This window comes from Anomaloglossus baeobatrachus, chromosome 1 (genome assembly GCF_048569485.1).
Source record: "Anomaloglossus baeobatrachus isolate aAnoBae1 chromosome 1, aAnoBae1.hap1, whole genome shotgun sequence".
NCBI classification, from domain to species: Eukaryota; Metazoa; Chordata; class Amphibia; order Anura; family Aromobatidae; genus Anomaloglossus; species Anomaloglossus baeobatrachus.
In genome coordinates, this window is record NC_134353.1 from 203,971,485 (window position 1) to 203,987,288 (window position 15,804).

Genomic DNA, 15,804 nt, shown 5'->3' on the forward strand with positions numbered 1-15,804 from the left:
ATGAGGCGCTGCCGCTCTTCGTGGAGAGATGGTATAAATTCCTATACACTAAAGGCCCTGTCACACACACAGATAAATCTGCGGCAGATCTGTGGTTGCAGTGAAATTGTGGAAATCAGTGCCAGGTTTGTGGCTGTGTACAAATGGAACAATATGTCCATGATTTCACTGCAACCACAGATCTACCAAAGATTTATCTCTGTGTGTGACGGGGCCTTTAGAGCGGCACAGGTTGTGGTCCCATTGGTGGGATCCTGAGGATAAATGTGCCAGATGATACTAGACAAGGCACCATGGAGTCGACGGCCGATGCTGCGTGTACTCCGGACCAAAAAGTACAAAATACAGATATTGAAGGGGAATGTACGAAATTAGAAAAAATCTCTGCTTTATACATAATAAAGAGTCCTCAGGTTATATGTGTTACTGCCTCTCAGCTCCATTGACCTGAACAGACTGAGGTGCAGCACCACATACACACCATAAGGACGGGGGGCGCTGTGTATGTGTCGCTACCTCTCAGCTCCACTGCCCTGAGCAGACTGAGGTGCAGCACCACATACATACACACCATAAGGACGGGGGGCGCTGTGTATGTGTTGCTGTCTCTCAGCTCCACTGCCCTGAACAGACTGAGGTGCAGCAGCACATACACACCATAAGGACAGGGGGCGCTTTGTATGTGTCGCTGCCTCTCAGCTCCACTAATCTGAACAGCCTGAGGTGCAGCACCACATACACATCATGAGGACGGGGGACACGGTGTATGTGTCGCTGCCTCTCAGCTAAAATGACCTGAACAGACTGAGCTGCAGTACCACATACACACCGTGAGGGAGGGGCACGGTGTATGGAAGAACTTTGGCATATATACTGTAATCCCTTTATTAACCAGTCTGGGCTCACTCCATTTGGCGATGCTGCAAATAATTATTTTGGAAAATTTGTAAGATAAATCCACGCCGAATAATGTAATATTCTGCAGAAGTTCATAATGCACACCTCAGTTGCTGCAGAACCACATCATACACACCTCAGATGCTGCAAAATCTCATAATACACCTCAGCTGCTGTAGAACCCCATAATACACAACTCAGCTGCTGCAGAATCTAATAATACACCTCAGCTGCTGCAGAACCGCATATTACACCTCAGCTGCTGCAGAATCTCATAATACACCTTAACTGCTGACGATGCATTACAGTGGACTTCATAATGACACTACGGCTAAGTTCACACAGGACATCTTTTGCTGCATTTTTGAGGTCACAAAGATTCACCAAATGCTTGCATTTCCTCCTCTCAGCAAAGCCTATGGGATTTCTCTTTTGCTGTCCACACTGGGCATCTTTTGTTGGCTGCATCTTTTGTTGGCTGCGTTTTTCAAGATGCAGCATGTCAATTCTTTTTTCGTTTTCGTTTTTGAGCCCTCCCAGTCAATAGATTAGACTTAAAAACCGTATTGGGCAAAACGCCGTAAAAACGCGTCAAAAACACATTGCGTTTTTTTTATGTGTTTTTGCCGTGGTGCTTTTTGGTGCATTCTTGGGAGAAAAACGCTGCATATTTGTGGTAAGAAAAAAGTTGCCCCGTGTGAACATCCCCTAAACCATTACATGTGATGTGCAGACGGCAGTGACGCCATGTAACATATGAGACTCCACTGTTATTTTGCTACCAGATAAGGAACCTGACAGCTGATTCCTCCTGCACAACCCCCGAGTGGAAGGAATCAGACACCGGCTCCATTATTGCAGTCGTCTATATTTTACTCTGATGCTTCCACATTTCAGATAAAACACATTTAATCTCTGGCCGGGGACGATGCACTAGGATGAGACGTCCGGGAGGCTGATGCCCAACGGCTTCTCCCTGCTCTGCTGCCCTAGACTGACCGGTATCTCCCATGTGTCTGACATTCTGCACATTGACTGGTCGAACCCCCAAAATGTGTAATATAGGCTACTTTCACACATCCGGTTTGAGCACTGCGGCTCAATCCGGCTGTGAAAACTATGCAACGGATGCGGCGAAAACACCGCATCCGTTGCATAAGTTTTTACATGCGGCCCGTCCGTTTTTTTCCGGTTGCGGCATGCTACTGAGCATGCGCAGTGGAAAAAACCGCATGCGGCAACCGGATGCATTTTTTTCCGCATCGCGCCGCATCCGGCCTCCATAGGTATGCATTGAAAAATGCGCCGCAGTGGCCGGATGCGGCGCGATGCGGTGTTTTTTGCCGGAGCAAAAAACGTTGCAGGGAACGTTCGATCCGGCCGCGGCATCGGCTAAATCTGCCGCATGCGGCAAAAACCGGACCGAACGCAAGCCCCTGCGGCACAATACGACACTAATGTAAGTCTATGCAAAAAAAAACGCAACCGGCGTTACAAAAGCCGGTTGCGGTTTTTCTGCAGAACGCCGTATTGTGCCGCAGAGCAAAAATCCGGATGTGTGAAAGTAGCCTTACACTGTTAGGATTTCATTTGCCAATTTGAGTGGTTGTGTGATCTCTCACAAGTGATTTGCAGACTCTGTGTCATCTGTAGAATGACGTCTCCTCCTGCGTCTCTCATTGTTATAATTTTCAATTTGAGAGAAACAAGAGGAGACGTCATTCTACAGATGATAACACAATGCAAGTCACATAGGAGTAGTCAGATGACAACTACTCGAATCGGTAAGTGAAATCCTAACAGAGCGCATATTACACACCTTTAGGATATGGCAGGTCAATATTCAGAATTACATTACATTAAACACTATATGACATGTACAGGGCATATGTAGGGTGTATAATCTAATATATAAAGCTAAGTGTATGTATGTGTGTGTATGTCCGTTAAAGGAATCCACACCGTCGCATATACAATCAAGACGCCCCATGTGACTCAGGGAATATCATAGATTATGTTTTGAGGGGAAATTTTAACCCCGCACTTTACAGTTATTCGTCGAAAAACCTGCTTACATTAAAATCAATGGAGCTGGGAGTTACAGGTCATTAATAGGAGCTATAATTGGTTGCTATAGGCAACAAAGAACATTCTTAGCATAAGACAGGTAATGTGTCAGATAATATGATGTCGATAGAGACAAACACAGAGACACAGATACACAGAGACACAGACACACAGAGACAAAGACACACAGACAGAGACACACAGTGTCACACACAGACAGAGACACACAGACTGATACAGAGACACACAGAGACAAACGCAGGGACACAGAGTCTGATACAGAGACACACAGAAACAGAGACACAGAGAGATAGATGGATGCAGGGTCAGACTGGGGTGTCGGGTCCACAAGAGCAGTTAACACTAGAGGCCACACTACCACTATTATTATTATTATTTATTATTATAGCGCCATTTATTCCATGGCGCTTTACAAGTGAAAGAGGGTATACGTACAACAATCATTAACAGTAAAAGACAGACTGGTATAGGAGGAGAGAGGACCCTGCCCGCGAGGGCTCACAGTCCCTGCAGGAGCCCCCACACAGCCTCCTATGCACAGCAGCAACCCCCACACAGTCTTCTATGCACAGCAGGAGCCCCCTCACAGCCTTCTATGCACAGCAGGAGCCCCCACAAAACCTTGTACACACAGCAGGAGCCCCCACACAGCCTTCTATACACAGCAGGAGTCCCCATACAGCCTCTTACACAGAGAAGGAGCCCTCACACAGCCTCCTATACACAGAAGGAGCCCCCACACAGCCTTCTAAACAAAGCAGGAGCCCTCACATAGCCTCCTATACACAGCAGGAGCCCCCACACAGCCTTCTATACACAGCAGGAGCCCCCACACAGCCTCCTATACACAGCAGGAGCCCCCACACAGCCTCTTATACACAGCAGGAGCCCCCCCACAGCCTCCTATACACAGCAGGAGCCACCACACAGCCTCCTATACACAGCAGGAGCCCCCACACAGCCTCTTATACACAGCAGGAGCCCCCACACAGCCTCTTATACACAGCAGGAGCCCCCCCACAGCCTCCTATACACAGCAGGAGCCACCACACAGCCTCCTATACACAGCAGGAGCCGCCACACAGCCTCCTATACACAGCAGGAGCCACTACACAGCCTTCTACACACAGCAGGATCCCCCACACAGCCTCCTATGCCCCGCATGAGCCCCCACACAGCCTCCTACACACCACAGGAGACCCCACACAGCAGGAGCCTCCACACAGTCTTCTACACAGAGCAGGAGCCCTCACACAGCCTCCTATGCACAGCAGGAGTCCCCACACATCCTCTTACACAGAGAAGGAGCCCCCACACAGCCTCATATACACAGCAGGAGCCCCCACACATCCTCTTATACAGAGAAGGAGCCCCCACACAGCCTCCTATACACAGCAGGAGCCCCTGTCGCGGGCGGGGAGGAGGGTGTCGGCACACTACGCTCACCCCTTCTGCTCGGGTCCGGCAGCTGCTCAGTGGTGGCTCGAGCTGTGGGCCGGATCCCGGGGTTTCTCGAGCGACACTCCTTGCCCGTGAGTGAAAAGGGGTTTGTGGTTGGGTGTGGGGATTGTTATAGGTCGTGACGCCACCCACGGTTGTGGTGATTTCACCACCGCTACTCTGTACGGGGCTCCCGGGGATGGTGATGCGGAGCAGCCAGGTGCTGTGTTGCCCCTCCGTGGGTAGGGGTTGGTGATCCCGGGGCCCGGTGTTGGAGAAGTAGGTGCGGGGCCTGATGGGCGCAGGGACGCGGGGGCAGCGCTGTGCCTTGCGGCACTGTGGTACTCACTCAGCCTGAGACGTGGACACAGTTTGTACGGTAAACCAAACGGCTGGTAGGACGGTCCCACAGACGGCTGCACCTGCACTCCCGGTAGGTGACGGTGATGTCCCTCTTCCTTGCACCTATGTTTGACTTGTGGTAGCGGTGGATTCCCTCCGGTTACCCGCTCCCCGACTACAATCTGGGCCGGAGGAGCTCTACACTTTGCCCGCAGGCGCTGGCCCTGAGAAACTGGTGCCGTGGCGGTGGCGGTGTCTCTCTGCTTCAGGTTGGGCTGTTGCCTTCAATCGGGACTTGGTTGTTGGGGGATCTGCGTCCCCGTCACTGACGGATTCGGCAAATTTGGCGACTCCTAGCCTTGCCAGGGTCCGAGAGGCCCCTGCCCTGGTGCTGACTGTCCTTCGAAACACTGCTCCAGACCACCGGGCACACAGCCAACGGGGTCCTTCCAGGAACTTCCAAACGGTCCCCCTCCAGACAGTCACCGCCGTTGCTGACCTTGCTGATCTGGCCCTACACAAAGCTGGACCCTTCAAGCTTTCCTTCTTCTTGTCACCTCACTTGCTTTCCTCCCTTTTCCACTTTCCTTCCTTCACTTTCACTTTACTGTTTACTCTTGCCCTGTCTAGACTACTCCTCCACTCCTTCCACTTCCTCCTCCCTGACTAGACTGCCTGGTTTCTCCCGCCTCCAGAGCTGTGACCTCCTTGGTGGGCGGAGCCAACCGCCTGGCCCACCCCCTGGTGTGAATCATCAGCCTCTGGAGGAAAGCAACAAGGATTTGTAGTTTAGCTGTGATGTGCCTACCTGGAGTGTGGGGTGTGGTGGTGTTGTGACCTGTGACCCCTGGCTTGCCCAGGGCATCACATTCCCCCTTAGCAAAATGCAGACCGTCCGCGGGCTGCCGTCCTACACCGGTTTTATTTTCTGAAAAAGATAACATTTGGAAAATCAACATATATACACTTTTAATCATAACTCTTCCCAAGACGGGAGGCACATTTCTTTTAACGTTACAAACGGTTTACGGTTACGGTTTCCGCTCTCTCCCACCCAAGTAACCTGGCCCTGATGCTGCCCCTAAAACCCAGGCAGCACCCCTTGACCCACAGTCCAGCACACGGTACCCGAGCGGGATCTGTCCTTCCCTCCAGAGGGTAGCCACCGGTTCCTTTGGTGGCTGGGCCCTAGCCTGCTCTGCTGAGGGCCCTCCCTCCAACCTGCCTCTCCGGAGGCGGCATGCGGAAAACGGTAACGGTAAACAACATATTTACAAGCCACTTATCGTTTGTGGTGCCCTGCAAGTTCACGGGCTTGTCCATGGATAGTTCCCATGCCAAAACTTTAAACGGTCCCCACGGGGACAACGGTGCCGGCCCCAGCCGGTTCAATCACAAAAGCAAATCTGGTTAAACTTCGGTAATTATCATTTTTCTTATCATTTTCAACTTTTCAAACAAACAAACTGGTGGTCCCAACGGGGATAACTTTTAGGCGGAGGACCGCCGGCTTAGCAGTCCATCCTCAATTGCGGGGCTCTAGTGCCACCTTCACATGGTGCATCGCCGTGGACCCCGATGGTAGCTAGCTGCGGGTCATTTTCCTCCATATTCATGCGGGCATGCACATCCGCTCTACACCCCTCTCGGGCATCGATCCCCCTGCGCAGCTGTTGTTGCCGTCGCTCCCAGCCGGGAGTACTTTCTGTTTGCTCCGGTTCAGCGTGTGCGGGGGACGGGCCCAGCCAGAGTCCCTCCGTGTCGGCTACGACCGGCACCTTCAGTAATAAGGGACCCCGCTGTGACATGGCCTGCTCTGCCTCCTGGCAGCTGCATCCCCGCCGTGCCTCCGGTGCATCTTTGCTGACGGCCTCAGCCTCCGGCTTCTTCCATTGAAGCGGATCAGGGTGGTCACGATCTTCTGCTGAAGGTCTGTCCGCCGGGGCGGATTGACAGGGTACCGCTACCGGTGGTGGTGGTAGCGGGCCTAGTGGCGGGGCAGCAGCAGCCAACACGGGTAGCGGGGGAGGTAGCAGGGCGAGCGGGTATGGACCGGGTCCCTCAGCCGCGATGACCGACCCACTAGGGGCACAGGGGCGTGGGTCACTTACCCTCCCTTCCAAGACTCCCTCCGTCTCGCGTCTCCGTATGGCCGCCACCACTTCCGCCATGTCGGCCTCCCGCTCCTCCAGGAGGAGCTGCCTGCGGACCTGCAGACGGCTGCTTAGCTGGACGGTCCGGACTTCCACCCACGCCGCCATGCCGGGCGCGGGGACCACGGTGTTGTTGGTCGGACTCAGCATCTTTAGCAGCGGCCTCTTCCAGGAACCAGTCAATGGCCGCAGGGTCCTGGCGTCCCTGCTTCTATAGCTGCAGCTACATGCAGCCAGCCGCCATCGCTTCCCCCTTAGCTCTTTCCGGCCCCTCCTCTCTCGGGGCGGGGTTTTGGCCTTCGCGCCTCTACTGCTCGAGAAGACGCTCGAGTGGGAACTTTTCGCGCCAAAGATGGCGGCTTCTGAAATTTTTTCTGCCGGATACCTCCGGCGGCAACAAGGCGCACCTCCACCAAACGGCAGAGCGGTAAGATCCTGTTCGTGACGCCAAGTTGTCACGGGCGGGGAGGAGGGTGTCGGCACACTACGCTCACCCCTTCTGCTCGGGTCCGGCAGCTGCTCAGTGGTGGCTCGAGCTGTGGGCCGGATCCCGGGGTTTCTCGAGCGACACTCCTCGCCCGTGAGTGAAAAGGGGTTTGTGGTTGGGTGTGGGGATTGTTATAGTTCGTGACGCCACCCACGGTTGTGGTGATTTCACCACCACTGCTCTGTACGGGGCTCCCGGGGATGGTGATGCGGAGCAGCCAGGTGTTGTGTTGCCCCTCCGTGGTGATCCCGGGGCCCGGTGATGGAGAAGTAGGTGCGGGGCCTGATGGGCGCAGGGACGCGGGGGCAGCGCTGTGCCTTGCGGCACTGTGGTACTCACTCAGCCTGAGACGTGGACACAGTTTGTACGGTAAACCAAATGGCTGGTAGGACGGTCCCACAGACGGCTGCACCTGCACTCCCGGTAGGTGACGGTGATGTCCCTCTTCCTTGCACCTATGTTTGACTTGTGGTAGCGGTGGATTCCCTGAGGTTACCCGCTCCCCGACTACAATCTGGGCCGGAGGAGCTCTACACTTTGCCCGCAGGCGCTGGCCCTGAGAAACTGGTGCCGTGGCGGTGGCGGTGTCTCTCTGCTTCAGGTTGGGCTGTTGCCTTCAATCGGGACTTGGTTGTTGGGGGATCTGCGTCCCCGTCACTGATGGATTCGGCAAATTTGGCAACTCCTAGCCTTGCCGGGGTCCGAGAGGCCCCTGCCCTGGTGCTGACTGTCCTTCGGAACACTGCTCCAGACCACCGGGCACACAGCCAACGGGGTCCTTCCAGGAACTTCCAAACGGTCCCCCTCCAGACAGTCACCGCCGTTGCTGACCTTGCTGATCTGGCCCTACACAAAGCTGGACCCTTCAGGCTTTCCTTCTTCTTGTCACCTCACTTGCTTTCCTCCCTTTTCCACTTTCCTTCCTTCACTTTCACTTTACTGTTTACTCTTGCCCTGTCTAGACTACTCCTCCACTCCTTCCACTTCCTCCTCCCTGACTAGACTGCCTGGTTTCTCCCGCCTCCAGAGCTGTGACCTCCTTGGTGGGTGGAGCCAACCGCCTGGCCCACCCTCTGGTGTGAATCATCAGCCTCTGGAGGAAAGCAACAAGGATTTGTAGTTTAGCTGTGATGTGCCTACCTGGAGTGTGGGGTGTGGTGGTGTTGTGACCTGTGACCCCTGGCTTGCCCAGGGCGTCACACCCCCACACATCCTCTTACACAGAGAAGGAGCCCCCACACAGCCTCCTATACACAGCAGGAGCCCCCAGACAGAGCAGGAGCCCTCACACAGCCTCCTATACACAGCAGGAGCCCCCACACATCCTCTTACACAGAGACGGAGCCCCCACACAGCCTCCTATACACAGCAGGAGCCCCCACACAGAGCAGGAGCCCTCACACAGCCTCCTATACACAGCAGGAGCCTTCACACAGGCTCCCATATACACCAGTGGCCTCCACATAGCCTCTTATATACAACAGGAGCCCTCACAGATCCCATATATACATAAAAAAAAATTATACTCACCTAATCCTGATTCCCAGCACCGCAGCCTCCATCTTCTCTTCTATGGTGGCCTGCAGAGGCAGCGCAATGCAATGATGCCACTGCACTGCCCTTGTGGATATGCGGTCTCCTAAGACACAGGCCTGCAGCAGTCTGTGGCTTAGGAGATGGGCAGTGATAGAGCAGGGAGCTCTCTGCTCTGTCACAGGAATGAACTGTATCGGTGCGACACCGACATAGTTCAGTGCGGTGCTTGCAGAAGATTCGGGGCTCCGACCAAGAAGTTCTGGGCCAGAGCTCTGGATCTTTGATGCCAGCTGCAACCCTTCCAGTGGTTCCCTTTTATGTCCAGTTAGGCTATGTGCACACACAGTGTTTTTTTTGACGCTGCGTTTTTTACCGCGTTTTGCTGCGTTTTTGATCTCTACGTTTTTCTGCGTTTTTTTTTCCAATGCATTGCATGGGGGGAAAACGCAAAAAAATGCAGAAAAGGATTGACATGTCCATTTTTTTTTTTTTTTTTTTTTTTTTTTTCTTTAAAGCTCAAAAACGCAGCTTAAAAAAAAGTTGTGTGCGGACAGCAAAAATGAAAACTCATAGACTTTGCTGGGGAAGCAAAGTCATACAGTTATGAGCACAAAAACGCACCCGAAAAATGCGCAAAAATGCTGCAAAAAACGCACTGTGCGCACATAACCTTAGAGAGCCCTCTGGGGCATTCACTGGTGTCTGTGTGCCAGACCAAGGCTGTATAGATGTTAGATAGACAAATAGATATCAGACACATCAATATATAGATAATAGAAAGATAGAGAGATACCGTATATGATAGATAATAGAGATACATAGATATAGACAGATATATAATAGAGAGATAGACAAACAGAGAGATAATAGATTGACAGACAGATATTGCACACTATACAGGACACACACGTTATACATAACACATACAGACAGCACATAATACATTACAGATGACACACAGCACATTATACTCATATATAGTTACTTCCTGGGCTCCAGGATTTCAGTGTGACTCTTGTAACAGCATCACCGGCAGTGCTGCCGACCCTCCCCTCTCTCTGGTAAGGACGGGAAGAGAGAGGACACAGAGCCGAGATCAGGGGAGGGCGCCCACTGCTGGAGCCTGTGCAGGGAGCCGACAGTGCAGAGGAGGGGGAGGGGCGCCCCCTGCTGGAGCCTGTGCAGGGAGCCGACAGTGCAGAGGAGGGGGAGGGGCGCCCCCTGCTGGAGCCTGTGCAGGCAGAAGATGCTATGCAGAGCTGAGAGGAGGAGGAGGGGAGCTCCCTGCTGGAGCCTGTGCAGGGAGAAGACGCTATGCAGAGGGATGAGAGGTGGGGGAGGCGTGCACCCTGCTGGAGCCTGTGCAGGGAGAAGACGCTATGCAGAGGGATGAGAGGAGGGGGAGGGGCGCTCACTGCTGGAGCCTGGGCAGGGAGAAGACACTATGCAGAGCCAAGAGTAGGGGGAGGGGCACCCCTGCTGGAGCCTGTGCAGGGAGAAGACGCTATGCAGAGCCGAGAGGAGGGGGAGGGGCACCCCCTGCTGGAACCTGTGCAGGGAGAAGATGCTATGCAGAGCCAAGAGGAGGGGAAGGGGCGCTCCCTGCTGGAACCTGTGCAGGGAGAAGACGCTATGCAGAGCCGAGAGGAGGGGGAGGGGCGCTCCCTGCTAGAGCCTGTGCAGGGAGAAGACGCTATGCAGAGCCGAGAGAAGGGGGAGGGGCGCCCCCTGCTGGAGCCTGTGCAGGGATAAGATGCTATGCAGAGCCGAGAGGAGGGGGAGTCGCCCCCTGCTGGAACCTGTGAAGGGAGCAGACACTGTGCAGAGTCGAGAGGAAGGGGAGGGGCGCCCCCTGCTGTATACTGTGTAGGGAGCAGACACTACGCAGAGCCGAGAGGAGGGGGAGGGGCGCTTCCTGCTGGAGCCTGTGCAGGGAGAAGATGCTATGCAGAGCCGAGAGGAGGGGGAGGGGCGCTCCCTGCTGTAACTGTGCAGGGAGAAGATGCTATGCAGAGCCGAGAGGAGGGGGAAGGGCGCCCTTTGCTGGAACCTGTGCAGGGAGCAGACACTGTGCAGAGTCGAGAGGAAGGGGAGGGGCGCCCCCTGCTGTATACTGTGTAGGGAGCAGACACTACGCAGAGCCGAGAGGAGGGGGAGGGGCGCTTCCTGCTGGAGCCTGTGCAGGGAGAAGGTGCTATGCAGAGGGACGAGAGGAGGGGCGCTCCCTGCTGGAGCCTGTGCAGGGAGAAGATGCTATGCAGAGCCGAGAGGAGGGGGAGGGGCGCTCCCTGCTGTAACTGTGCAGGGAGAAGATGCTATGCAGAGCCGAGAGGAGGGGGAAGGGCGCCCCCTGCTGGAATCTGTGCAGGGAGCAGACACTATGCAGAATTGAGAGGAGGGGGAGGGGCGCTCCCTGCTGGAGCCTGTGCAGGGAGCAGACGCTATGCAGAGCCGAGAGGAGGGGGAGGGGTGCTCCCTGCTGGAGACTGTGCAGGAAGAAGACGCTATGCAGAGCCGAGTGGAGGGTGATGGGAGCTCCCTGCTGGAGCCTGTGCAGGGAGAAGATGCTATGCAGAGCCGAGAGGAGGGGGAGGGGCGCTCCCTGCTGGAGCCTGTGCAGGGAGAAGACGCTATGCAGAGCCGAGAGGAGGGGGAGGGGCGCCCCTGCTGTAGACTGTGCAGGGAGCAGACACTATGCAGAGCCGTGAGGAGGGGGAGGGGCACCCCCTGCTGTAGACTGTGCAGGGAGCAGACACTACGCAGAGCCATGAGGAGGGGGAGAGGTGCTCCCTGCTGGAGCCTGTGCAAGGAGAAGACGCTATTCAGAGCCGAGAGGAGGGAGAGGGGCGCTCCCTGCTGGAGCCTGTGCAGGGAGTAGACACTACGCAGAGCCGAGGGGGGCGCTCCCTGCTGGAGCCTGTGCACCGAAGAAGCAGCAAAGTGAAAGTGCATTCCTGCTCCCTGGGTGCCTGCCTCTGCTGACGGCCAGCTGGCGCCCTGTGCGACCACACCACTCGCACATAGGTAAAGCCGGCTATGGGTTGAAGCTATCCTTTTTTCCGTTACAATTTTAGCTCCCTCTAGGGACCTAGGAACCCACTGCATAAAATATAAACACTCAAAAGGGTTTTCCCAGTTATTAATAATCTGCCCATAGGAACTCATGCACAAAAAAAGAAATGTAAAAAATGTATAATGTGTCCATTTAATTCTTGTTATTCCAGTGCCACATCTCTGTTTCTCTTTGCTGGTCATCTGCTTACCCTGCAGCAGCGGTGAGATTCCATATAACTCTCATAACCAGTGCGGCTAATCGCATTGTGGTTACATGGTACAAGATGTGGTCACGTGAGGAAAATGTGACATCAATGCTGAAGTCATTAAAAGGAATCAGTCACAAGGATTTCTCAACTAATTCGGGAGCAGTATGATGTAGAGACAGAGACCCTGATTCCAGCGATAGGTCAGTTACTAGGCTGCTTAGTTTAGTTTTGATAAAATTACTCTTTAACAGCGTGGAGATTATCACTAATGGACTACTTGGCGTGCTGCCAGGTAGTCCAGCATATTTATGAGCTCTGTATAAGTCCGTCCCACCACTGATTGGTGTTTTTCTGTGTACACTCAATATGGTCATAAAGCTGCCAATCAGTGCTGTGGGCGGTGTTATAGATCTCCGCATTCAAATAACTGCTTGATCTGCAGCAAAGAAAGCAATGCTTTTATCAAAATGACAGCAAGAAGCTCAGTAAGAGACACATCGCTGGAATTGGGGTCTCTGTCTCTACATTATGCTGATCTCAGATGAGGTAGTAAATACCTGCTGACAGATTCTCTTTAAACAGATGACCTGTATTGGGAACACAGTGCTGGAAACAATAAGAAATGGTTGGGCTAGCAATCATTTTTTAAAATTTATTTTGGTGGCTGCGGGGCAGTTTTGTAAAACTTCTTTAACAGCCCTTTATTAATAAAACAGAAAGCAGCAAATTTCTAGGCTTTTTCATCGTGAGTTAATTTCATGCTCATAACTGATCAAATTTTGTACCTTGACTTTGAAATCCCTTATCTCCCATCTCTGCCCATGTGTTTTGGTGTCTTTATTTCTATTCTAAAGAGAACCTGACATCATGATTTACCACTAGGAGCTATTATGAGCAGTTTATCAGCCTCTTAATACTCTTTTTATTGATGCTTGTATTAACCCTAAAAGCTAGACATATGTGTTTAAAAAAGTGTAAGTAATGGTTCTGCTCTCTGTGCCTGCAGTAACTGGATTTGTTCAGAACTGCTGTCATTCAATGCCAGGGTGCGATGGGAGCATGCCCACAAAAAGTGTGACTGGCATGTGCAGAGAAGAAGCCGTCCCTCTTTCTAGATACCCAGTTCTCCCTGCACATGCCAGGATGTCCGTTACATTGCTGTGTTAATGCTCCCACCAAGCAATAGCATTGATTGACAGTGGCACTGATCATACCATTTTTTCCCAGCTCCGAAATAGGAGGGGTGATGGGGCGTTATTGGGTGTGAAAACCACCGCTTGCCAAATTTGGGACGAGCAGTGGTGTGTCTGACTCCACAAATCTTATTCCAGTCCTAGACTGGAGTAAGATTTGTTGGTAAGCACATACGCCGCTTTGTGCCTCGCCTGATTCAATAAGAGATGTGCACTTCTTGATGAATCAGGCACCTCACCTTCTAGCTCACCCCCTCATCAAGACCGGCATGAAAGAAGCTGGTCTTGAATCGGGGCCCGGTTGTCACATGATTGACCCTGCCGCTTTTTAATGAGGCTATTCTCTACTAATCAGACAATTCACACAAAATATCTACAAAAGATGAAAAATGTGATGGAAGTCATGAAAGACAGGTTTTGGCCCATATTACTCCAGAATTCTGGCACATTTATCTAGTTTTGGTAAGTATTGATCTGATCAATGACACAAGAGCGAATCATTGTTCCATCCCCGGGTAAAGTGAATGATCATGTGGCAATTATTGCTCTATGTAAGAGGCCATTTACACTTTCTGTAAGCGTGTGTGGCACTCTATCATTTACCCGTTCTTAGAGAATATCACCGATAAGATCTGACTTTGTAATTCTCAGCTCATTTTTTAGTATTAATGATGAGCAGCTGCTTTCTTCATCTTTTCCAGCCCTATCTTTGAAGAGGACACTCCATCAGTAATGGAGATTGAGATGGATGATCTTGACAAATGGATGAGCAACATGAAAAACAGTAAGTGCTTCACACACATTTCTGTATTATAATATAAAATGGCAGGGTTTATCCCAGCAGCTGCGGCAGACACCCATCAATACATTATGCCTTTGTTTGCCTCATGTTTTTATATCACTTATCTCTATAGGGGCCTGTAATTTTGCCTTTGTTAGATCACAGATCACTATGCTGTGGGAAGGTACTCCACGTTTTTGTGTCACAAATGATCGCTTGTTGAAGAAAGCTAATTCTTATTCTTACACTATAAGCTAAAAATATAATCATCTTATGGAGACGACATATAAACGACTCCTTCTCTTTCACAACAATGTGATATTTATCATAAAATAGACAGAATCCTCCAAGTATATCAGCACTTTTATGGTACAACCACACAGTATTTTGTAGCAAAATCTGCGGCACAGCATAGCGATTTATCTTATCATAGCTTTCCTCTTGTTATTTTTTAATGTTTTCTCAAGTTTGTAAGTGTTTTTAACCCCTTCACAACATCCGGAGTACATGTGCGGAGCTGCAGGAGGTGTTTTCATGCGAAGTGCCGTAGATGTATGGCGCTATGATCGCGCCGGCTCACAAGCGGCGCCCTTGAGACTATAAGCAGGTGTCAGCTTTGTGTTGTCATAGATGACAATCTGCTGCAATTTCCACGATCAATGCTAGCACTGATCGCAAGTGTTTAACCCCTCTGATGCCACTATCAATAGTGACAGCAACACCAATCGGCATAGCAGAGGGAGGGAGCTACTTCTCCGCTCCGATTGGCACAACGTGATTGTGATTGTGGTCTGCAGATAGTCACCCCGGTGACCCTGGACCGAATAATTCAAAAGGAGGGATCCAGCGTCTCAAGGAGAATGGAAGAAGTTAAAAAATTGAAAACTTTATTGTATCCATTAAAATGTCCAAAAATCAACACACAGGAGGCACATAGAAACAGGGTAGAGGATATATTTCCTACGCGTTTCAACCCATTAAGTTCTTAATCATGTTTCCACCAGTGGGCTCGTATATACAGTATTCTAACATGCTGTATATAAGAGCGCAGGCCGCTGTGAGAACATAAAAAACACTTTATAATACTCACCTAAACCGGTCGCTGCGGTGCTGGTTGGCCCGGTGAGCGGCGCTGTTCTCCGGTGCCTCCTCTCTCGGCCCCTCGGTGATCATGCCCCAATAACTTAGCAAGTTCATGAGTCTTTAAAGCATCTGTAATATAAGATTTTTGACCTTTGTAGGAAGGGGTGTCAGCAGGTCATATGACTTCTTTTCTCTAAAAACCAAAATACATAAAAAGACAGCTGAAAAAAAAATGGAAGCAAATGTATAACACTTTATTTGCACGTCTTCCATTGATTTCAGTGTTCTAAATACAGATCAGATTTTTGCACACAGTCTTTTAAACCATGTAAATGTGCAGCAGATGGCGTTTTTGCATCCGGTAAAAAAGTGATCAAAATGGATACGTGCAAAAATGTATGTCACACTGATGCCAAATTGAAATACATTTTTTTGTATTCTATGCAAGTGCAAACACATCCATATAAATACCATTTACAGTAAAAATGGTTCTGTTTCGTAAACCACATACATTTGGTGTAATACAGGCCCACCAGACACA

The 15,804-nt window shown here is 51.5% G+C and overlaps 1 protein-coding gene across 1 annotated transcript in view; it reads left to right on the forward strand.

Annotated features, from left to right (window-relative positions):
- Positions 1–15,804, forward strand: part of TMEM154 (transmembrane protein 154) — a 92,899-nt gene that overhangs the window by 41,334 nt on the left and 35,761 nt on the right. The window contains exon 4 of the mRNA XM_075335548.1: positions 14,101–14,183. Within this exon, the coding sequence (XP_075191663.1) occupies positions 14,101–14,183 (83 nt within the window). The remainder of the gene's footprint in view (positions 1–14,100; positions 14,184–15,804) is intronic.